The sequence below is a fragment of the Diabrotica undecimpunctata genome, chromosome 4 (assembly GCF_040954645.1).
Source record: "Diabrotica undecimpunctata isolate CICGRU chromosome 4, icDiaUnde3, whole genome shotgun sequence".
NCBI lineage: Eukaryota > Metazoa > Arthropoda > Insecta > Coleoptera > Chrysomelidae > Diabrotica > Diabrotica undecimpunctata.
The window spans coordinates 107,268,683-107,292,985 of NC_092806.1; the positions used below are offsets into that span (position 1 = coordinate 107,268,683).

Sequence of the window (24,303 nt, forward strand, 5' to 3'; positions counted from 1 at the left end):
GAGTTGGACATGCAAGAGAACAGTCATAAGTGTTAGGTTTATTAAAGATTCGTAAAATTTATTAACTCAACATCATGTATAACAAGGTGAAATTAGTAAAATAAATTACTAACCATGGAAGTCTGAAGAAGATATGATAATTGTTTTAGACCAAATTATGCCGAATTAAAATTTTACATATACTTTTTATATATTATTGCCAGATCAATTTAGGAATACTGTCTTGTGTGTTAAAACAAAAGTGTAAAATAAATATTGTCACTGAAATTTTTAAACGATTGTTCTTTAATCTAGTTTATGCTCTCCTTAGCCTTTGCTCTTCCATTTTTAAGTATAGGCCTCTCCCAACTCCTTCCATCGATCTCTAAGCTAAGTAACATACTTTCATTTTGTTCCGGCTATTCTTTTTATTCGTCCACCCATCTCATCTGTGGTCTTCCTCTTGGTGTTCTACCTTTGTAAGGTCTCCAGTGTTGTATTGTAACATTAAAACGTAAGTTTTTTTGTCTAGCAGTGTGACCTGTGAAGCTTAAATACTTTGCTTCTTAAGTATGGAAGTATTTTGAGGTTTTTCAGTATCCAACTAAGTTTTTCAAATCCTGTCCATGCCAGCTTCGCTCTTCTAGTGATTTCTGCACTTTGGTTTTTTTTTGTTAAGTTTTAGAATTTGGGCTAGGTAGATATAATCCTGGACTTGTTTTATCTTACTGTCATTTAGAGTTACACGTTTGGGATCATCTGTGTTGGTCCTTGTTTTTGTTTTTGTCATATTTATTTTAACGACTTATGTGGACCTGTCATCGTATTCCTTTATCATAATTTGTAATTCTTTGAATGTGCTCGGTATCATCACTATGTCTTTAGCGAATCTGAGGTGGTTTAACTTGTTGCCATTAACGTTGATTCCATATGTTGACCAATTTGTAATTTTAAAGACGTCTTCTAGGGCTAGATTAAAAAGCTTTAGAGATATTACGTTGCCGTCTCTAACTTCTTTCTTAATAAAGATGTAAATCGTATTTTCGCCTAGTTGTACTATCATAGTTACGTTTTCGTATATATTATGTATTATTTGCCTATATCCGGAATCTATTCTACAATTATTAATAGCATGTTCTATAGCCTACATCTTTGTACTATCAACTGCCTTTCTGCAGGAATCCCTGCAGGAACTTTGGAGAAATTCTGATGATAGGCCCATTTTTAGAGCTACTATGTCTCTGAAACGATGTTGTAACATCAGCCGCTTATTGCGATTTGATAATAAAGAGGATAGATCTATTCGACGGAAGCTCGACAAGTGAGCACGTGACCAATTACAAGTTTTTTTGATTTATTTGTAGCACAACTTGTACCATTTAGAGGTAAGTGTCCCTTCAGACAGTATATTCCAACAAAACCACGTGGGAAATATGGAATTAAATTAAGACTTTTAGCTGATGTCAAAACTGCGTATGTGTGTTGTGCAGAAGTGTATACAGGAAAAGCAAAAAATCAGACTTACAAGTTTTACGACTTATAAAAGATGTTCAGAATTCTGGGCGAAACATAACCACGGATAATTTTTTTTACTGACTACCATTTAGCGACTGAATTATTAAAACGTAAACTAACGCTAATTGGAACATTACCAAAGAACAAAACTTTTATTCCAGTTGAATTTCTACTAAATAAAAGTAAAGAAGCCCTATCATCAATTTTTGGGTTTCAGAAAAATATGACTTTAGTTTCATATAGTCCTAAAAAGGGTATATCTGTTATTCTTTTGTCCTACAAATACAATAGAACCAAAGGAGGTGTAGATACAACAGATAAATTAGCGTCAGCTTATACCTGCAAAAGATGAACTGGAAGGTGGCCACTTTGCTTATTTTATAAGATTTTAGATTTGGCGGTAATTAACGTATATGTGTTATATATACATGTAAATCCTCAATATAATAGGAACAAACTACATAAAAGAAGGCTCTTTATAAAAGACTTGGCATATAATTTAACAGAAATTGAATAACACTAGAATGACAACAAACGTTCCACAAAAAATTCAAATAAATTTACATGCAGTATCTGGAACAACTGGAAATGCAAATGTAAGTCCAAAACGTGGAAGGTGTAAAGACTGCGGATGGGAAAAAGACAAAGATGTCAAGCATGTAAGAGGTTTATTTGTCCTGATCATTCAAATATATTTTGTAAAAGTAGCATTGAATAAATATATAATTTTAGTTGAATATAAAGTTTTATTATATTTTTAATTACAAAAAAAATGTTTTTAGTTTATTCAAATATCTTTTGTAAAAGTTGCAATGGATAAATATAGAATTTTAATTTAATATAAAGTTTATTATATTTTTTATTACAAAAAAAAAACATGAAACTACAAAAGCTTCTAAGAATTACTAAACAAAAATTGGAATTTAATTCACAACAGGTATGAGTTTTATCCACTGGGTCCACCCGTACCCATAGACGAAGGATTGTAACATTTTTTTCGGCAGAGTAGGAAGGTTAAACCTTTAAATAAGATAACAATCATGATTATATTTATTAAGGTGATGACAAAAGGTCGACGTTATGAGATTTCAATTAAAACCCATTAATGCCCACCGTATTTTACGTAATACGCGAGACATTGCTACATATTTCGCCATCTACTAGTCAGAAAAAAAAAATATAAATTAGCTGCTTTCCCAATATAGGTCACAGAGTAGATGATAGAAGGTAACTGTTTATCATAAAATGTAAAATTTATAACCGCTTGGCGGTGAAGAGCGATTAGTTTTGCGCCAAGTTTTCTTAGGTTATATTATAGTACACCGTTTTCATTTTAGTAGAGTTTGTATGACTTTCTTGGCTTATTTTGAAAAATCTTTTATACTGTTCAACTAGAAAGGCTTCTAAATATCGAATAGTGATATAAATAGTATTGAAATTTATACTGGTGAGTATTTTGAAGATCTTTGATTCTTGCGTATGATATATAATACGCTGGGCACTTATGGTAACTAATCAATATTATTTCTGTTTTAGAAAAAAATGACGCAAAAATATGATCCTAATAATCCCAAAGATGCAGAGGAATTGTTGAAAATATATGAGAGTTTAGAAGATGACGATACTTTGGCTAAGAAAATTGACCAGTGTGATGAAACTCACGTTGTATTATCCAAATGATGGAAATGATTCTGACAGAGACGATGCCGGAAGTGATGAGAAAGACCAGTTCAATTACACTTTTCAAAGTATTGGCCGAGGTACACTGTCTCAAAGCATGGATATTACAGCTGTTTCTCGAAAAAATACAGCACATGAGAAATCAGTGATGTCAAATAAAACTGTGGCTAAAACTCACGCATCAAGTAAGAAAAGAAAAAGGAAGGTTGCAGAAATTTCACAAACTTCTGAAAACAGAAAAAAATCTATGAAAAGAATCGATCGTAAGTGGGAAGAAAAAGAACTAGAGAAAGGAGCCATAAATGATGTTTTCAAAAACAATATAGAACCCCATATACTAAATGAATGGAGACAACAAAATTTGAAGCCAATCGATGTGTTTAAATTATTCTTTGATAAAAAATTTATGGACTATCTTTGCAAAGAAACGGTAAAGTATGCTTCACAAAAGCCCTTTCTCTTTGTCCGTTGATGATTTATATAAATACTTCGGCATCCTTATTCTCTCTGGATACCATCCACTGCCTTCTAGAAGAATGTATTGGGAATGTCGAGGGGACTCTCACTCACATCTAGTAAGTAATACTATGAGTCGAAACAGATTTGAACAGATTCATAGATTTTTACACTTTAACGATAATACGTTGTACCAACAAACCAATAAAGCATTCAAAGTTCAACCCCTAATTGACCATCTAAATAAACGTTTTCATAATTACCTCCAGCCAGTGAACGAAAGTTTCTCAGTGGACGAAGCGATGGAGCCATATTATGGGCATCATTCAATGAAGCAGTTTATCCAAGGAAAACCCATCCGTTACGGATATAAATTCTGGTGTGTTGCGACCAGTAAAGGTTACCTTGCAAAATTTCTTCCCTATACTGGAAGTGGAGATAAATTACAGGGCAACTCATTAGGAAGTTCCGTAACCGAAAAGCTGTGTATAGGGTTTTTACCACAAGAATCTGTTATCTATATTGATAATTTTTTTACATCTTTACCTTTACTGACAAGGTTGAGAGATGAAAAGATACACTGTATCGGCACAATTAGAAAAGCCAGAATTGAAAAAGCCCCACTCAAAGAAGTAAAAAAAGAAATTCGTGGAACTTCCCACGCTCTATTCGCTAGAATGACAATAATGAAGTTACTATGGCAACTAATATTTCAACTCCAGAAATATTTACTATAGGAAACTGTAACAGATAGTCCAGAAAAGACAAAAAAATTATAGCGGTCCCTTAACCAAACGTTGTGCAAATGTATAACAGGGGAATGGGTGGTGTAGACTTCGATCCAAAAAATAGTATTGGGCGATATTTAGATTTTGCTTGAATGGGGCAATAGTTAACATGTGGCTTCTTTACCGCAACATTGAGGCAATTTCTTTATTAGAATTTTACAGACGAATTGTGGAGGCCCTGCTGACAGCTCCAGATATTCCAACACCACGTGGAGTACGTTCAAAATCTTCAAAACATGTTGCTGATGAAATTCGTTTGGATAATGTGGGTCATTTGGTGGACAAAATTAAAAAACAACGAAGGTGCGGCAAATGTGGCAAGTGTACCAAATATCGATGCATTAAATGTAATGTAGGACTTCATCCCGAGAAATGTTTTGTCAAATATCACACGTTGTAAATATTTTAAAATAAAACGTATCTTATGAAATATTGTGTCCTTCATTGCCCAGCGTATGATATATCATACGTCAAAAAAAAGACAGTTACAAAGAAAATAACGTAAATTTTGCACATTTCTATTAAAAACAACCTCTCTTTATTTCATTCTGAAGTTTTGATTCAATTTTGATAAAAATTTAATTTTGGGCATTAATAGGTTAAAAAAAACATACTGTTTCCCTTCTCGAAAAATGTGACTACTTTGCCAACCGGATGCACCATATAGGTATTGTGTGTAAAAATATTGTATTAAAACATTAAAATGTAATTTTTAAAATATTAATCTAGGTGAAAATAAATGGAGTTATAAGATAAATTAATTATTTTACTGTGAAATAAATTGTATTAGTTAATAAAGTACCGATAACTGATTAAATGCAGTTTTTGCAAGATCTTACATTGGAGCAATGGCGTATCGAGTTAACTTAATAATGTTGTGTGATGGTAAGTTAGTAAGAAAAAATTGTTATATGATAAAAATAATTATGCTTACTGGGACAATGATGGAGGTAGGAAAATGAAGAAAGTGATATAGTAACTGTAAAAACCCAACTAAATGATATTTTTTTCATTGCGAAGTTGGTTGCCTATGTAAAGTAATGTTATCTTCTTAACTTGTAAGTATGTTTTTACATTTGTGTATAATTTGTACACTTTAAAAAGTTAAAAGAAATAATAAGTTAGACTTACTCACAATCAATTTAATTTAACTAATCGGACGACCGGTTTCGCTTTCTATAATATGCAAAGCATCTTCAGGTCACGATACAAAGTTAAAATGATGCCGGTACTCTATTAATTGGTGGTTGAAAGAACATGGTTCAAACTATCTTGGATTGTTGATTGGAGAACTCAGGTCAACTATTGTAATTGTTTAACAGTAAACGGGGAAGTTCTTGAGGAGACAGATTTTATCCAATGAAGTAGAGATAGATGAAATGTATTGTTTGTTTGATGAAAGTAATGTTCTATACCATTAAGTTCTTTAAAGTTATTTATATTTATTCTGGAGATATATTTATGAAATATGTGTTATTTATTGAGATTTTATGTTTTGTTTTGGAAGGTGACAGTTGTAAGACAATGAATAAGAATGGATGTACAGATTGTGTGGGTGTGCAATTAAATAAGCTTGTAGTTATCAAATTTCTTTGATAAAGTTGTTGCAATATCTGGCAAATTCTTGTAAAGTCCACAAAATTTTATGTTAAAATTAAATTAAGACACTTTTATACACACAGAAACACACAGAAAACACTTAAAAAAACGGGGGACGAAACAGACATTTAATTTAAAAGGAGAGGATTTAAATTAAATGTCTGTTTCGTCCCCCGTTTTTTTAAGTGTTTTCCTGTGTGTTTCTGTGTGTGTAAAAGTGTCTTAATTTAATTTTAACATAAAATTTTGTGGACTTTACAAGAATTTGCCAGATATTGCAACAACTTTATCAAAGAAATTTGATAACTACAAGCTTATTTAATTGCACACCCACACAATCTGTACATCCATTCTTATTCATTGTCTTACAACTGTCACCTTCCAAAACAAAACAATAAATCTCAATAAATAACACATATTTCATAAATATATCTCCAGAATAAATATAAATAACTTTAAAGAACTTAATGGTATAGAACATTACTTTCATCAAACAAACAATACATTTCACCTATCTCTACTTCATTGGATAAAATCTGTCTCCTCAAGAACTTCCCCGTTTACTGTTAAACAATTACAATAGTTGACCTGAGTTCTCCAATCAACAATCCAAGATAGTTTGAACCATGTTCTTTCAACCACCAATTAATAGAGTACCGGCATCATTTTAACTTTGTATCGTGACCTGAAGATGCTTTGCATATTATAGAAAGCGAAACCGGTCGTCCGATTAGTTAAATTAAATTGATTGTGAGTAAGTCTAACTTATTATTTCTTTTACCTTTTGAAATGGACTCACACAAGCAACACATTCATGATTTGTACACTTTAATTAACATTACTTAGCATGGGCAACTGACTTCACAATAAATAAAATATCATTAAGTGAGCTTCTTACATTTATTCATCACCTTCTTCATTTTTCTACCTTTATTATTGTCACGTAAACATAATTATTTTTAACATATAATAATTTTTCTTAACTAACTTATAATCATACAGTCGATACATCATTGCTCAAATGTAAGTTTAAGATAATTTAATCAATTATCGTTACTTTGTTAACGAATAACCTTTATTATACAATAAACTTATTTAATTTAACTTATTACTTTAATTTTCACTTACTTTAAATTGTTAAAAATTACATTTTAATTATATAATACAATATTTTTACACAATATGGTGCTAAACACCTACATGGTGCTTTTTTAAGTGTTTGCCAAAAATCCACTATCTACTGTCTTGAGGAACTGTCAATTTTCAATTACTTTACTTCCTTCTTGACTTATTCAGTTGGTTCGTTTCATCCGGTGGGCAATGTAGTCCCTTTTTTGAGCAAGGAAAAAGTATGTTTCCTTCAACTGAAAGCTTATAAATCGACCTTGTTTTATCCCCTTAATAAATATAACTATGATCGTTATTTAATTTAAAGGTTTTTAAACCTACTTTTTGATAAGAGTGTCCTTTTGACAAAAATCAAAATTAATTTTAAACGTGAACAGTGCATGAGTAGGTTAAATAAATAAACTTTGCACAATTTTTCCCATTTTTTTATGATTCTCATAAGATCTACAATTTATTACTTGAATTAACTGGTTACTATAGAATTTCCATTGTTCGATCCTAGTCTTTAAAATCTATAGCATGAAATTTTGGTTTTGAGTTTTGACAGCAAATCTGACGCATTTTTAAATGTGCCCAAAAAACGCTGAATTTAAATTTTTATATTACAAACAATCTAAAGTGTTTAAAACTGCTTATTTTTAATCACACAAGTCAGTTTTTGAAGCTACTTAACTTCAGCTACACAATCCACGCGATAACGCCTTCGTGGAGACCTTTTCCGTAATGGATGATCGTTTGAACTTTAAAAGTTTAAATTCTAATTTTTTTAGGCATATTTCAAATATTTGTTGCGAAAACAAAAATTTTAAATTTTATGTTATAATTTTTAAAAACTAGGCTCTAACAATGGAAATTACATTTTTTACGATTCTCACGAGATCAATCAAATTATTACTTTCATTGACCGATCTTAGTGAAAGATCTTTATAAAAAATTACTTCATTTAAGTACGGCAAAATGCAAAAACTCATACGAAATCCCTTGAAAACGCACTTTGACATTTGTTGATAAGACACTCTGATCAAAAGATTGTTTACCGTCGAGTTGATACAAATTTAATTAAAAATTGATTTCGCGCGCGTAACTGACATTCAAAATCGCCAATCGCTTCAAGCGATTTTTCTGAGATAATGGTTCATACTTCATACAAAGCACTAATAAAAATTTTGGTTAAAAATAATTTCCATTTATATGGTTAAAAATAATCTCCAAAATAAACTACATTTTTTATTTGAAACATTTTTTTTCTGCAGCGTACAGATTCTAGGTAAAAAGATTTTTATCGCCTCCCCCGCCTACGATGAAGCGTTTACGAAGAAAGCCAGGGTTAAAAGTGTTAAACTTTTTTGCATATATTTGGGGTCCCAAACTGGACATTCTTGTTCTCTGAACAAAATTTAGCTTGTTCGTATGATTTTTAGAGATCAAATCTCTAACGACTAGACTATTGTATGGATTTTATATAACTGAATTATAAACGGAAACTTAAATAATAGTTTAAGAAACGCTCCACATATTGCACATAAAGCTAAAGGAATGAAAATAGGCAAGATATACGTACCTATTAAGTTTAAACTTGTACAGACTTGACGAACCACTTCCACTAACGTCAACGCTGGATGGCTGAACTTTGGGCTTAAACGCTCTTCTAGAATAACCATTATTGTTGTTGTTGTTATTATTACTGGAAACCTCGCTCTGCACAGTCTTGCTCTGCTTGGTCTTTCTGGTGGACGAAAACCTCTTGGCCGGCGAGGATGTGGATGGTTCCTCGCTGTGTACATATGGTTTGGATGTAGTAGAGGCTTTTCTGTTTCTATTTCTTCTAGGTTTTTGCTGACTGTGTGTAGTTGTGATGGGTCTACATATTTACAAGTGTTAGTGCTTTGTGATCAAACATGCTGTTTTAGAGGACGTGCAGTGGAACTATATGATATTTTATGGGGGTATTTACAAGTATATTCTTAAATATTTTCATGCAAACATGAAATTGCATCATACCAAAACCATAAATGTACAGACTAAGATATTTTTTTGAAAATTATACATATTTTATATATAATTTGAATTATATTTGAAGTTTTTAATACTTAATAAATATTTTCAACAAAAGTAATCTATTCATAATTATTTAAAGCAATTTAAATAAAATATATGTGATGAAAAAAAGCTGCTGTAATTTACTACAAACGTACTTATGAAAAGAATTTTCGCGGCCGCGCCGAAAATAAAGGAATGTACAAGCTGGCCAAAGAGAGAAATGATCGCTATTTTAAACTGATTTTAAAGAGTAAACTGAAGCTTTCACAAAACAGGTGCACGATGGCTCCTCGGTAATAAATTTTTATCATTAGGATACAATGGGAATACATATTTAATAATAATTATAATTATTATACAATAGTTATGTGATAAACAATTCTAACATTGTAATTACTCTTTTTAACATCTCTAGGTTGGTAGTTATTTTAAAATTAAATGTTTAAAAATATGGGAAATCAGATTTCTCTTTTACGTATTCTACTTAAAAATATTTTAAATCAAGTGACTCATGAGGCTTTTTGTTATGCAATTAATGTACTTTCTGACTCCTTACTTAAAGTAGGTCTAAAAATGTTAGAATCTCCCTACCAGCTATAAACTCCCTTCCACCTTAAAAAATTACATACATCGAAGTCAACACCTTTCAATAGCATCCACACTAGCTTAAATCCCCAACAATTTTACTAGGTATGACCTAATAATCCTAAGAATATAGAAGGAATTACAAAGAATAACCCTACATTACATTCCACAACTATATAAAGCCTTTTTAAAACAGAATATTTCAAAATAGCCACAATAATTTTAATTTCAAAATTTGGAAACCTCCCCAAAGCAATAAAATCCCACTGATCTATCAGCTTTCTTCCCATACTAAATAAATCTTGGAAAAACTGCTTGAATAACCACAACAAAGAAAGTTTTAAAGAGCAAAAAAATTATTCTCACTTTACTAGCTTGGCTTTAGACCACAGCACGATACCACTTAATAAATTTATCGGAATTACCAGCAAATTCGCCAATCAAAGAAAACAGAAAATATTGCTGCTATAGAATCTTCTTAGACTCCTTCTAGATATTTGACAGAGTTAAGAATGATAGCATTTTACAAAAATCAGAAAATTTCTTTCAAATCCTACAGTTCTTCCTGTAAGATGATTATTACTTTTAACACATAACAAGGAGCATACCAGATTTAATTTAATTATGGCTGGATTCCCACTAGTTAATGTTATCGGTTTAGTGCTGTAACTGATATTAACTGCAGATCTGTCTACATACCTAGAAGTCAACAGTATCGCATGTAGATGACACAGCAGTCATTCCACCACGCGAACATCCAGCCGCATCACCACACAGGGGCTGACTAACCTAAACGCAATGCAAACTTGGATAAAAATGTGCTGTTTACAAGCCAACAGGACAAAATCTGTGCAAGTAGCAAAGACAAGCCGCAAGGGACACTGTCCTCCAGTATCAATAAACCGTCGCCTTCTGCCACAGAAGAAAAACACAAAATAATTGAAAATATATTTAGATCACCAAAACCAAGAGGACCAAGGTGAAAAACATGAAATAAGTGGACCGTAACCTCAGCAAACTATACTGGTTAATAGGTCCAAAGTCAAAATGGTCAACTTACAACAAAGTTTTGATATATAAAGTTATTGTAAAACTAAGATGGAGTTACGGAATAGAATTATAGAAAAGAGCAGCTAGATCCAGTATCGACAATCTAGAAGTTTTCCAAATCAAAGAGTTCCAAAGTATAACTAATGGTTGATCGCTTCGAGCAACACGATCGCACAGGACCTCAAAATGACAACTGGTAAAGACGAAGTTACTAAACTCACACAACGATATAGACACTAGCAGACCATCCCAATACTCTGGCGCTCAAAATTTAACGGACCAGTCACACAAAGGCTTAAGCGAAAGGTCCCAGCCGGCCTATTGACTATAAACTAGTCATAGAAACCTAATATAATTTAGAAGCAGAAGCTCAAGTAAACCCAAAGATTTGTGATATTGTTTTAGTGTAATGGATATATAGGAAATTGCCAATGGACGATTTCCTTTAAACCACTTGTTACATATTTGGGAGTCAATGTACTTATTGCAATTATATTACAGACTGCAAATACATTAGGAAATTATGGCGTAGCAGACTGGCAAACTTACTTTTCACAATTCAACGACATATTTCAAACAATTTTAATTTTTGTTTTGATATTAGGCCTTAGTTTTTTTCTTGTATGATCATAGCTGTAGAAGCTTTAGTTTCCGTCCCGATCTGAAACTGTACAAGTACTACTTCACGCAGAATAGTCTGAATGAGGAATTGAATATATTTTTTAATTTGCTCTCTTAATGATATTTTTTTTATCATTCTCGTATCGTATGTTTGTATTTGACGTGACTTGTCTCTTTAAATGGCTATTTATTTATTTATATATATGCTTCCTGTTCAAATTAAAATAAGAACTATAAAAGACTTTTTTTTATTAAATATGTCCATTAATTACATTTTCATTCATTGTGTTTTTATGATTTTTTTTGGATATTATTTTTTATGAGTATCAGCCCATATTCGTTTTTTTTTAATAAGTAGGCTGGAATATGAAAGTACTACCAAAAGTAATATGCATACGTATTTTACAAATGTGTCTCTTATTTATATTTTAAGACTATCAACAATTCCAGGTGGAAGGTAAGAAAGGCCTAACTCCGGACGGCCACGATTTACTAGCCTTCGGTTAGTATATGGGAACTCCTGGGAGTGACCATCAATTTGCCAGCTCCTTGTTGGACAAGAATGGACAAGGAACAATTAAACAAAGCCACCTCAATTATCCAAAAATATAGAACTAATAAAATGATTTAAGTATTTGTTGAAGAAAAACCTCGACCCAAAAGTGGCTTGAAAATAGGTACTAAAACCAACTCAGTAACCACAATATATTTAGCCACAGACTATGTATCTACAGTTTACAATATGGTGACTATGTATAAGAAATTTAGTCTATTACAAAACTTACTATTAAGGTACTGCAAATTAATAAAATAGATAAAGAGGTGGTTTTTCTCTTAGAATAAAAATACTTAGCAATAATAAAACAAAATACAGCTTATACTGAAAATATTTTGCAAATAAACCCTTCTGGCACCACATTATTTTTTCCACCAACTTATATTACAAAAAGTATTACCATCTTTGCTTAGTAGTAATAATAATGTACATACATATTTATGAAATCGTTGCATTGGTAATTTCAATAAATATTGATGCTACATATTTTTAAAATAATAAATTAAATCATCCACCATCCTAGTAGGTATTTTAATTTATCGTTACATTTATAACCATTCTGTCATGCTAATAATTTGTATAATAAACATGCTACAATAGTCCAAGATATGACGATTTTCTGCTTAGAATTTCTTTATATACGTATGGATTTGCTTAAAATTTTGACTGTAGGTAAAAAATAATTCAAAAATTAAAATCTACCCTTTGGCAATATGTGCTTTCCTTTGGATGTTGTTTACACCCCAACTCGAAGGTGGTCAAAGTCAATAAAAAAAACCATGGTGGTCAGTTAAATTTTGATAAACTTTTTCCACCCTTGAGCTGTGGTGGTAACCACCCTTAGAGGAAAAGCACATATTTCCATGGGGTAGATTTTGATCTTTGAACTATCTTTTAACTACTGTCAAAATTTCAAGCAAATCGATGCCTATACAAAAAATTCAGATAAATTCTACTATTTTTAGCGTCATATCCTGTACATGAAAAGGTTACCTAGTTCATGCCTGTGGATATACAATGTATTTAAAAAATTATTAAAATTTTAATGTTTTGGTTTGTTAAAAAGATATGTGAAGATAAGATGTGAGGATGCTAAAAACAAGGAATATATCTGACTCTGTTGAAAAATATTCTCAAAAAAAAACTATACTCAAAACCAGATTAAATACTCCGCAATATATCTAACGTAGGCTCGGAACTACTTCCTAAAATTAATAAAACAAAAAGAAATAAAATCAGCCTGATTCCAAATAAAAGACGGCCGCGCTCCATGTCCAGATGAAATAACAACCGAAATGATCAGAATAGGTGGAGAAATCATTCTAGATACAATGAAAATTCTACTTAACAGCCTTACAACTAACAAATCTCAAAGTCATAGTATAACGCATAAGTATTGGTAGTACTTAATCTGTTCTAGGTAAAAATCTGGAACATTGGGGACAACCTCTTGAAAAAAAAAAGAAAATTTAAAACCTTGATAGGACAAAAGCAAAGTACTTGGAATTAATATTTAAAGATAGAGTCAATACTATAAGTAAAATAATACCCTTGGATCATGAAATACTTTTGAATATTAATAATTTTTAATAATCTACGATCCGTGTTACAGAGTAATGGGGAAATAGATAGGAATGCATTCATGAATGTGTGTTACTTAAAAAAAACTGAGACAGATTTTTTTTAAAACTACCATAATACCAGCTACAATGTACGAAACTTAATTTTGGACGGACAGATAAAAAGAAAAGAGTAACAACAAATGCATGTGACGTAAATGAGAATTTTTTGAAAGCAGTCGGTTGTAAGCAGCGGTCGTATTGCAGTTAGTTATCTTGTCCTCAATTCATATATTAATACCCATTTCAGGATTCTAAAATCCTTTACCAGCTTTTACAGCTCCAGAGCATGAGTATCTTATGTTTGAAGTCACTTAGAGTCTCCAGATTTGTCTTTGATTTAATGCCTTGAAGTCATTAAGGATGTGGTTGACTATTATTTAAGCTCCTTTGCTTCAAAGTCTCCATAAAGCAGTCTCATTGCATATAGGTATCCCTTGACTGGCACATGTCCAGTAAGAAAGTTTGTTGTGATTCTTAGTTGGGTCTTATTTATTTTCCGCAGTACTTCAGCTCGATTAGCGTATGTCAGTCCTTCCCTTGTGCTTATCCTAATGTATTTACAAGTGAGAGTTATGTTGCATTTTCCATTTCCATTTTCACGGCCGGTTTGAGATAGGGAAATTTTTGCTGATGCTCTTCTTCCAAAGTCCTTCTTCCTTCCTTCGTCTTCTGATTCGTCCTTCCTTCGTCGCTGGTGACATGAAACCCATTTCAGTGTAACACTTTTATGTGCCGCCAGTCTGTCGAGTTCCTCTCGGTATTCCCACACTAGTCTAGAGTAAACCATAGAGTTTATAAGAGCCTCCAATGCTGCTTGGCTATCTGTACTTGAATAAAAATGCTCAGAGTGCATTCATAGTAAATGACAAGTGCATACTAGAAGAAGTGGCAATAATTATTGCGAAGATAAAAGAACATAAGTTAGGATCACTAAATGTTAAGCCCTTAAATGCTAACCACTGACTATGAAGATTATAATATGAAATTTCCTGGCAAAAGTAGGAGAGGAAGAAGAGGACATGTCGGCAAAAGAGATTGATCTTGGTATGACCCAAGATGTAATGTATAGACAAATATAATTAGGGAAACCTACTCCGTATATTGCTAAAGCGTTAGCTAATAATGATGACATATCGGGGTATCTAGGTTATTATAAATCAAATCGCAGTGCAAAAGATACCTGGTCCTATATTCTGATTTTCATTTAATGTATTTTCTCTAAGAAGCTTGTTTGTTTTCATTTAATTAATAAATATTTACTCTCTTCTTTGAAATTATTATATAAAAGGTTCGATTGCTATATGGTTTGATCATCCAGCAGTTTAAGTGTTAAATATTCTTTTCGTCGAAAATAATATTTTTGAAAAAGATTCCATGCAGATATTATTTATTTGTTATTATAAAGTAAGAATATCTATATATGTAGTGTCTGAATATAAATAATTTTTTAAATACATTGTATTTTCTTCCATTATTCGATTATTTCCTTCACTCATGATAAATGTACCTAGAGATTGATTTTTACAATCAGTCAACAAAACCATGATATTAATATTATTTAAAACATTTTGTAAAATTATTTGTTACGAAATGTCAATCTGTCAATTTTAGTCATTTGTCATTATTTTAATATGCTAGTAATTCTTTCTTTGTCGTAAAATCACTAGACCAGAAAATACCTAGTAACTTATCTTCATTTACAAATAATATTTAAGTAATATTCGTTGTAAATCAATAGAAAGAACGACTGAATAATTTGCTAAAACTGAATTTAAAAAGGGATGTTACCAAAAAATCCGAAAATCTAAAAATGTCCACACTAACCCATCGATGGTTTAAAGCAGATAATAAAATCGCATAATTGCTGCAGTTGCCCTGATATCGTTTATATATACCAGAATTCTAACCAGAAGTAGAATTAATAAAAAAATAAAAAAAAAAAACGGCATTTTTATAAATGAATTTAGTAGGTGTGAAGTTCAGAAAGGTTTTAATATGTATCTTCCATTGCTCAGAGAGATTTGTTTTTTTCTTAAATATAGGTTATAGATATCCCACTTCTTTATTAGTTTCACATAATAAAAAAATTTCTTTAATCAATGAACCTCTATCATTGAAGAAGTTATTAAAAATCTCATATTTGCTACAATATTTCACATTTCTTAGATTTCTTTGATATTTATTTGGTATTTATAAGGTTTCTTTTTACTAGTACGTTTTACTTAACTAGAATTCCTAGTATATTTAGTTTCACTGAATTTCGGGTTCTGTTTAAATATTAGCTAGGAGTGATTATCCACACTTCTTTATATAATTTATTGTACTTATGTATATGTTCTAACACTCGCTATTTGTAGAGGAAGAAGAATTTGTAATACTAAATACGTTCCACAAACTACCACCAAGACGTTTGTATACTTGGGCCTCTCCGCAAGATCAACCAGGAAGCATAATAAGGAATCAAATTGATTATATAATGGTAAACAAGAGATTCTCTAATGGATTCCTATCAGTTAAAAGTCACCCAGGTGCTGACGTATCGCCAGATCATATTCCTGTTATTGGTAAATTTAGGTTTTGTTAAAAAAAGGTTACAAAAAAAAATAGTAACAAAAAATGTGATATGAGAAGCCTAAAGATAAGGAAACAAAGGAAACAGTCGAACGGATTCTTTTTTAAAAAGCTAAGTAACATGGAGCAAACATATCAGCCGGAAGAATCACTCCAGAATATATGTGAAACCTGTGAAACAAGATCAGAAAGAAACATGTAATACAAAATAAAGAGAAGAGGACAAGTTGGACGAATGACAATACACTGCAACTTATGGAAGAAAGAAGAAAATTAAAGAATAACAACAGAATGTACAAAATATTCAGAGACAAATAAGAACCAAAATACGAAAGACCAAAGAAAATTGGTTAAAATCACAGTGTAAAGAGAGAGAGTTGTTGGAACAAAAACACGATACATGTAATATGCAAACAAGGCTAAAACAAGCAGCTGGTCTTTAAAAATCCAACACCGCTAGCAAACTGCAAGATCAACAGGGGAACATTATCACAGATAAAAATCAAGAAATATGCATATAAAACAAATACATACCAGAACTCTTTGATGATAATATGTCAAAAAAACTTCCGTCCTACATATGTAACGATCACTTACCAATCACATCAAATGAAGTGAAAAAAGCAACATCACAACTAAAAGATGGCAAAGCTCCTGGACCTGATAATGCATATGCTGAACTGATAAAGCTATTTACTACCCACTGTACTCAACGACTAACAAAAATATTCAATGACATATATTTCAACGGAATAATACCAAGATCATGGCTGAAGTCAACGTTTATTGCTCTACCTAAAGAAACAAAATCCGTATCTTGCAATGAATTCCGGATCATCAGCTTAATGAGCCACTTATAAAAGTTATTTCTAAAAATCATATATCAAAGGATATACAGACTATTCTTCTTCTTCGTGATGTGCCTTTCCGTTAAGAATGTTGGCGATCATCATGGCAATCTTTATCTTATCTGCAGAAGCGTGGAAAAGCTGCACAGATGTTGTATTGAACCAGATTCTGAGGTTCTTTAACCAAGATGTTTTTTTTCTTCTTGGACCTTGTTTTCCAAATATTTTTCCTTGCTGAATGGCTTGAAGGAGAAAATATCTGGATTTATTTTGCATAATATGTCCGAAGAATTGTAACTTTTACTTATGTATATATTTTAACACTTGCTATTTTGTAGAGGGAGAAGAATTTGTAATACTAAATACGTTCCTCAAACTACCACCAAGACGATTGTATACTTGGGTCTCTCCACAAGATCAGCCAGGAAGCATAATAAGGAATCAAATTGATTACATAATGGTAAACAAGAGATTCTCTAATGAATTTCTATCAGTTCAAAGTGACCCAGGTGCTGACGTTTGAGATTTGATGGTGGTCAGTACCTCTCGGTTCTTATTCATTCTTCTGAGGACCTCCTAATCGTGACTTAAGTCCACGGGATCTTAAGCATTCTCCGATATAGCTACATCTCAAATGCTTCAAAAGGACAGAGAAGACGTAGCATCGCAGCATTCTTACTTTTGTATCAAGAGAGAGGTTGTGACTCCTTGAAGAAGGCCCCCATGCGATTGAAGGTGGATCTAGCTTTTCCGATGGGTGCTCTAATCTCTTGGTTGTTGGTCTATTCTTCATTTATTATGGTGCCGAGGTAGTTGTAGTGCGTCACTCTTTCTACACTGGATTGGTTGACGTATAGTTGACCTGTTATTATTTTCTTACTAATTGTCATAAGCATTGTCTTCTTAACGTTTATATTGAGTCCATATTGTTGACTGTAATACGTGATTTTGTTCATAAGAACTTGTAGGTCTTCCAAGTTGTCCGCAAATACTATTGTGTCATCTGTATATCTGATGTTATTTGGTCGGTAACCATTTATAGTAGAATATCTTTTTCAGTTTCATTCAAAGCTTCGATAAATATTCTTTCAGAGTACAGATTAAAGATTAGAGGAGACAAAATACAGCCTTGCCTCACTCCACGCAGGATTTTCATAGAGTCAGTGTTCACCTTCAACTCTGAGATTTGTTGTCTGATTCCAGTAGAGACTTCTAATTATTTTCAGATCTTGGTTGTTAATTCCTATTTCTTTTACTATTTGTATCATCTTGGCGTGCTGTACTCGATCAAACGCTTTCTCATAATCAACCAGACATGCGTATGTCGCAGTTGACGTCTCTACATTTCTGGAATAAGACTTATACTGAGAACAAGGCCTCTCTAGTACCAACAGCATTTGTGAACCCGAACTGGTTGGGGGAAATTTGACTTTCACACAGCTTGTAGATTGTCTTGTGCATTATCATTAGAAACAATTTTAGGAGATGACTCATAAGGCTTATAGTACGGTTATCTTCGAATTTTTTGGCTCCTGGTTTTTTTGGAAGTGCAATAAACTCAGATTTTAGCCATTCTCTTGGTATTTCTCCAGAGTTGTATATGTTGTTGAATATCTTTGCGATTATTGCTATTGATTCGTTGTCTATTAGTTTGGACAGACTATGGGAAGAAAAAATCAGCCGTACACAGTTTGATTTTCGAAACGCAGTGGGTACGAGAGAGACTCTTTTCAGCACACGAGTTCTATTTCAACGATGTAGAGATGTGAATTTCAATATTTATGCATACTTCATTGATTACCATAAAGCATTTGATGATGTAAAACACGACAAGCTGATGGAGATATTAACAAATATTGGAATAAACACCTGTAATCTAAGAATTGTTTGCAATATTTACTGGAATCAAACATCGTCCATCCGTAGAGAGGCAGGAGAATCCGATGATATTAAAATCAAACGTGGGGTCTGACAGGCATGTATACTATCACCTTTGCTGTTTAACATATACTCTGAGGAAATCTTTCAAGAAACAGTGGAAGATGTTAAAGCCTAAATTTGAATTAACGGAGAATCTATCAATAACATTAGATGCGCCAGAGATACGGTGGTATTCGCTGACAGCCCTCCAGGAGTTAATGGATCGAATCACAAAAGTGAGTCAGAGATATAGACTTTCTCTGAACATTAAGAAAACAAAATGTATGATGATCTCTAAGAAGGAACAGCAAATTGAAAGAATTTGTATGAATGGTCAACCAATAAAAAGAGTAAAAACATACACCTACCTTGGTACGAACGTTAATGAAAATTGAAACCATTCCCTAGAAATAAAATCTAGGATAGAGAAAGCAAGATCTACAATTAAAAAAAATGCTAAGCTATTCACATGCCACAATTTATCAGAGTTATTGACCACAATAAAAACAGCCAAAATTGAATACCTCGGTCACATTATGGGAAAAAACAAAGGATAAGTGTTGCTGTAATTAATTCTTTAAAGTAAAGTAGATGGAAAATGATGACCAGGAAGGCGAAAAATTTTCTGACTGAAAAATCTACGTTACTATGATGGTCGCCAACATTCAAAACCGATAGTCTCTCCAAGAAGAAATGTTCTAACAATAGCACTTATCCAGACATTTACATGATTATCCCTTTATTATTTAGGAAGACTTTAATATTGTTTCATTGTAAACCCTCTCGTATATAAACATTATATCATCCTTTAATTTTTTTTTAAATCATTATGTTTGAAGTTAGTTACATTATTAAATATAAACTGTAAAACTGTAGATAGTTACAACGTATACCCCTCGTAGTTGTACTCAATCACCTTTTAAATTACTGAAACGCCGCCTCTTTTTCATTAGCAAGAAATAAAAAAAAAGAAAAAGAATTTCTATTCGCAATCACAATTTCTACTTCTCGAGAGAGAAAATACCAGCAAACTTTAAAAACAACTGAAGCAATTAAAAGTAATCACTTACAAAAGAAATACTCACTTAGAGTTTCTTGAGTTCTGTGATTGACTCCTATTTTTCTGAGATTTCTTGTAATTGGGTTGGGCTGTTGCAGCGTCGGAACGATCATTGTCCTCTTCGGAGACGGCGACGTCTGGTTCTTTGTGCCTGTTTTTGAATCTTTTGTAGGCCCCGGAAGCGCCTAAGGACTTCCTCGTAGATTTTATGGCGTTCTCGGCCGGTAGAGAAGAAGTCTCTTCATTAACGGCAGCGGCTGGGGTGGGGTCTATCTGCCGTTGCTTATTTCCTTTTGATAATGAAGGTGCGGCTGTTTTTAATATTCGAAGACTTTGTGTGGGGTTTATTTTTCTCGAGGTGCTTTGTAATACTTGCGCGTATTTTCCTGAAAGAAAAAAATATAAAGGAATTCAAAGAGTTTTGGGTATAATATTATTATAAGAATGAATAATAAATTACAATATTATATTTAAGAATATATTAATTATTATTTATTAAAAGAATTTACGTAAATCAGCAAACAATCAAAACTTTATACTGGTTTTTAAAAATTTAGTCTGACCTAAAAAATAACCAAACACAAACTTTATGTTAAGCAAAATAAAAACTATTAGAAAAACTTCATATTCACTTCTGCGGTGCTACAAAATTTGCAATTTACGGTTAGATTTACGAATGGTATAGTAAAATTCAGGTATAGTAAAAAAATTAGCTAATAAACTGTTTGCCGTGGTTAACGGCAACTGGATAAGTTAGCAGCGAGAATTTTGGTTCCACTGTACAGGATATCTGTGAAATCAAATATTGAGTCGATTCCTACCCCTAATCAAAACCAATATACCACCGTTAAGTCATATTCCACAGCTTTACCCCAGCAGCAATTTCCAAAAAGATAAGGCTATAATTTTTAGCGCAATCGATGGAGCTCATATTAAGGGTTATCTTTATCCCTTAAGGAAGCATAGTAGGATCCAAAAATATTATTTTTGGTCCCGTTTATTGCATAATAGTTTAATAACAGTTTTACACAAGATTTTTGTCAATTTTTTCACTACAATGAACACCTCGAGACTTTTTTTTAGAACTTTTTGCTGCAACTTCACACTAGTAAGTATTTTACCTTATTTTTTAAAATTTTATACAATTTCGCCATTTTGTAATACTATTGTAGCTTTCGTCCGAAGCTGTTAGAGAAATCTAACAAAATATAATGATATCATTGATAAGAGTACAGTTTGGCTTCTAATTCAGCCAATAGTTCAATCAGCTAAGTTCAGCTGCTAACCCAATATCCCACCACCTTTTCGACATTAATAAGATTTAAACAGCTGTTATCATCCCAGTGTTATAATACTCAGTGACATTAGAAATGTTACACCCAGAATGGAAAGTACATAATATAGATAAAACCTATTTTTGGGGAACGACAGCTCTAACTTTCTTTCGTAAAATATGAAAATTAATATATTTTAAAGTAAGGATATGTAATTATATTAATTACAGAAAAAATATAATGGTGCTGGTAGGTAAGGTATGCGATGAAATGCTGTAATTAGAAATGTTACAACCAGAAGGAATAATTTCTTGAACTTAAGTTTTTGGCAGCATGGTAGATTTACATCAAGACTGAAACGATAACGTTGTCAAGAATTTATATTAACAAGTAATCAAAAAAAAATTAATAATGGGTTTGGCGACCTCGTATCTGAATATACTAGGCATTGATATAATGGGATTACCGACGTCTGCTTGGGGCACCTCATTCCAAGCAACTTAAACTTTAGGTATTAACTGTGCCAAAGTCTGTGGAGGATAGTGCAACGTATACAGTCTCCTTGCCATCATATCCCATACATGTTCGATAGAATTTAAATCTGGAACATGGGGCGGCCACAGCAAAACAATAACTCCAGCTTTTTGGAGAAAGTCCATAGTTTGACAAGCAATATGGGGACTCGCGTTGTCTTGTTGAAAAAGGACGTCACGACGGCCGTCCCGATAAGGCAGTAAAGTGGTTTGTAAGATATCATCAACATAACGCGCAGCTATCATGTTGCCCCGAATAAACACAAGTGGTAATCAACTACCACAGGCAATAGCCCCCCAAACTATTACTGCAACTGTCCTGTGTACAAGCCACTCAACAGCAAACCCGATACCTCGTCGCTCTCCACGGCGGCGTCTTACCATCCTACGACTATCATGCATTCCTAAACAAAATCGTGATTTATCGTTGAATGCTACATTACGCCATTCTGCCAACCCATGCTTCCGTTCTCTGCACCAACTCAAACGTTGATGACAGTGGTCCGCAGTCAAAGGAAGCACTAGTCGTGGGCGGAATGAAACCAGTCCAAATGCTCAAATGCGACGGTATAGTGTACTCATACTAACAGATCTACCTACTACTTCAAACCATTGGTCAGCAATTTGACGCGCAGTAGCAAAACGATCTGTCGGAGCCAGTAATCTAAAGCGCCTATCTTGACGCTCTGTGGTACGCCTCGATTGACCAGTTGGTCTTCTTCGTGTTCCTCTACATTTGTTTGTCCACACACGACAGACACGCATTACCGTCATTGCCGTACAATTAACACGACAGCCTAATTCACGATACGACAAACCCATATCTCTATACGCAATAATTCTGCCCCTGTCAAAATCGCTTACATGGTGGTAATTTTGATATCTTCGAACTCGAGGAATTTTCTAACACTGAATACAATTAGATTAAAGAATAATAACTAAAAATTTCTGTACGAACCAATTTTTACAAATCGGTATCTTCACAAAAAATTTTAAGGTAAAATTTTATTTTTACAAAAAGTAGAAAAGATAAAACATTGATATTGTTATCAAAGCATGTTTTAAATATAGTCATTCTGTTGTCAAAAAATGAAGTTCAAGAATTTATTCCGTCTAGGTGTATCTAGATATATATATATATATATATATATATGTATATATATATATATATATATATATATATATATATATATATATATATATATATATATATATTTGATAATTACTATACCAATACTGCGAATTCGTTAATAGATTCTGCTAAAAGATTTTTTTTATTAACACCAACACAAAATTATATTTCGGCGGATTAATTTTTCACCGTGTATCCTGAATTTTGAGTGATAATGAAGACAGGCTCTTCATTAATGTCAACGGCTGGCATCTCAGCCTCGACGTCCTTGCAACGTGTTAACGTTATTTCCGGTTTTTAATGAAGGTATCTCGCTTTTTAATATTCTTGAAATCTATTTTGTGGCGAGTTCTTAAAAAGATGTTTTCGTTTTCGTTTTTTCTTTGAGGTTTTTAAAAACGCTTATCGTACGATCTGAAATATTCATGGAAAGTACATAATATAGATGAAACGTATTTTTGGGGAACGATAGCTGTAACTTTCTTTCGTAAAATATGAAAATTAATATACAGTGATGAGTGCCTTAAGAACCGGCAAAATAACGCAAAAGATAGAAAACATAATACGTTGTGAAATAAAAAGAGATGAAAGTAGTAGAGGTGGGAAACTATCGATAGAAACCTTATATTACATTTACATTACATTATATTAGGACTATCGATAGTTTCCCACCTTTAGACGTTAGCTTATGAGCTAGTTGACTTCAGTCATAATATTACAAGGTTGACGTCGAACATTAACATTTTTTAAATTTCGCATAAAGTAAAAACTGATTGAAGGCAATAAAGCAAATGTAAGTAAATAGTTTAATTAGTAGTAATTTGATAATTATATCTGTGTTGAGGAATACAGAATAACAAGCTATGATAATTCTGTATTGAGAAGAGTGTATGCGACGTCTCAAATCATAGTTTATTATTGATCAATACTTTAATTTTGGATAAAAAAATACTCCTACTTAAACTGTTTTTACTTACATTACGTGATACGTATTACTATGACTGAAGTCAACCAGCTCATAAGCTAACGTCTAAAGGTAGGAAATTTTCGATAATTCTAATGTAATGTAAAGTAAATTATAGGTTAATATCGATAATTTCTCACCTCTACTACTTTCATCTCTTTTTATTTCACAACGTATTATGTTTTCTATCTTTTGCGTTATTTTGCCGGTTCTTAAGGCACTCATCCCTGTATTTTAAAGTAAGGATGTCTGATTATATCAATTACAGAAAAAATATAATGGTACTGGTAGGTAAGGTACGAGATGAAATGCTGTAATTTGGGCTTCTTCTTAAAATAAAACAAAGATTATTGAAATACAAAGATAATTGAATTATCTTTAA

General features: G+C 32.3%; 1 protein-coding gene across 1 annotated transcript in view; it reads right to left on the reverse strand.

The window, feature by feature from the left end:
• The window catches only part of LOC140439837 (uncharacterized), an 895,210-nt gene that overhangs the window by 57,657 nt on the left and 813,250 nt on the right, over nt 1-24,303 (reverse strand). Inside the window, exons 13-14 of the mRNA XM_072529991.1 lie at nt 20,044-20,404; nt 8,707-9,006 (exon numbers count right to left, since the gene is read on the reverse strand). Coding sequence (XP_072386092.1) covers nt 8,707-9,006; nt 20,044-20,404 — 661 coding nt within the window. The remainder of the gene's footprint in view (nt 1-8,706; nt 9,007-20,043; nt 20,405-24,303) is intronic.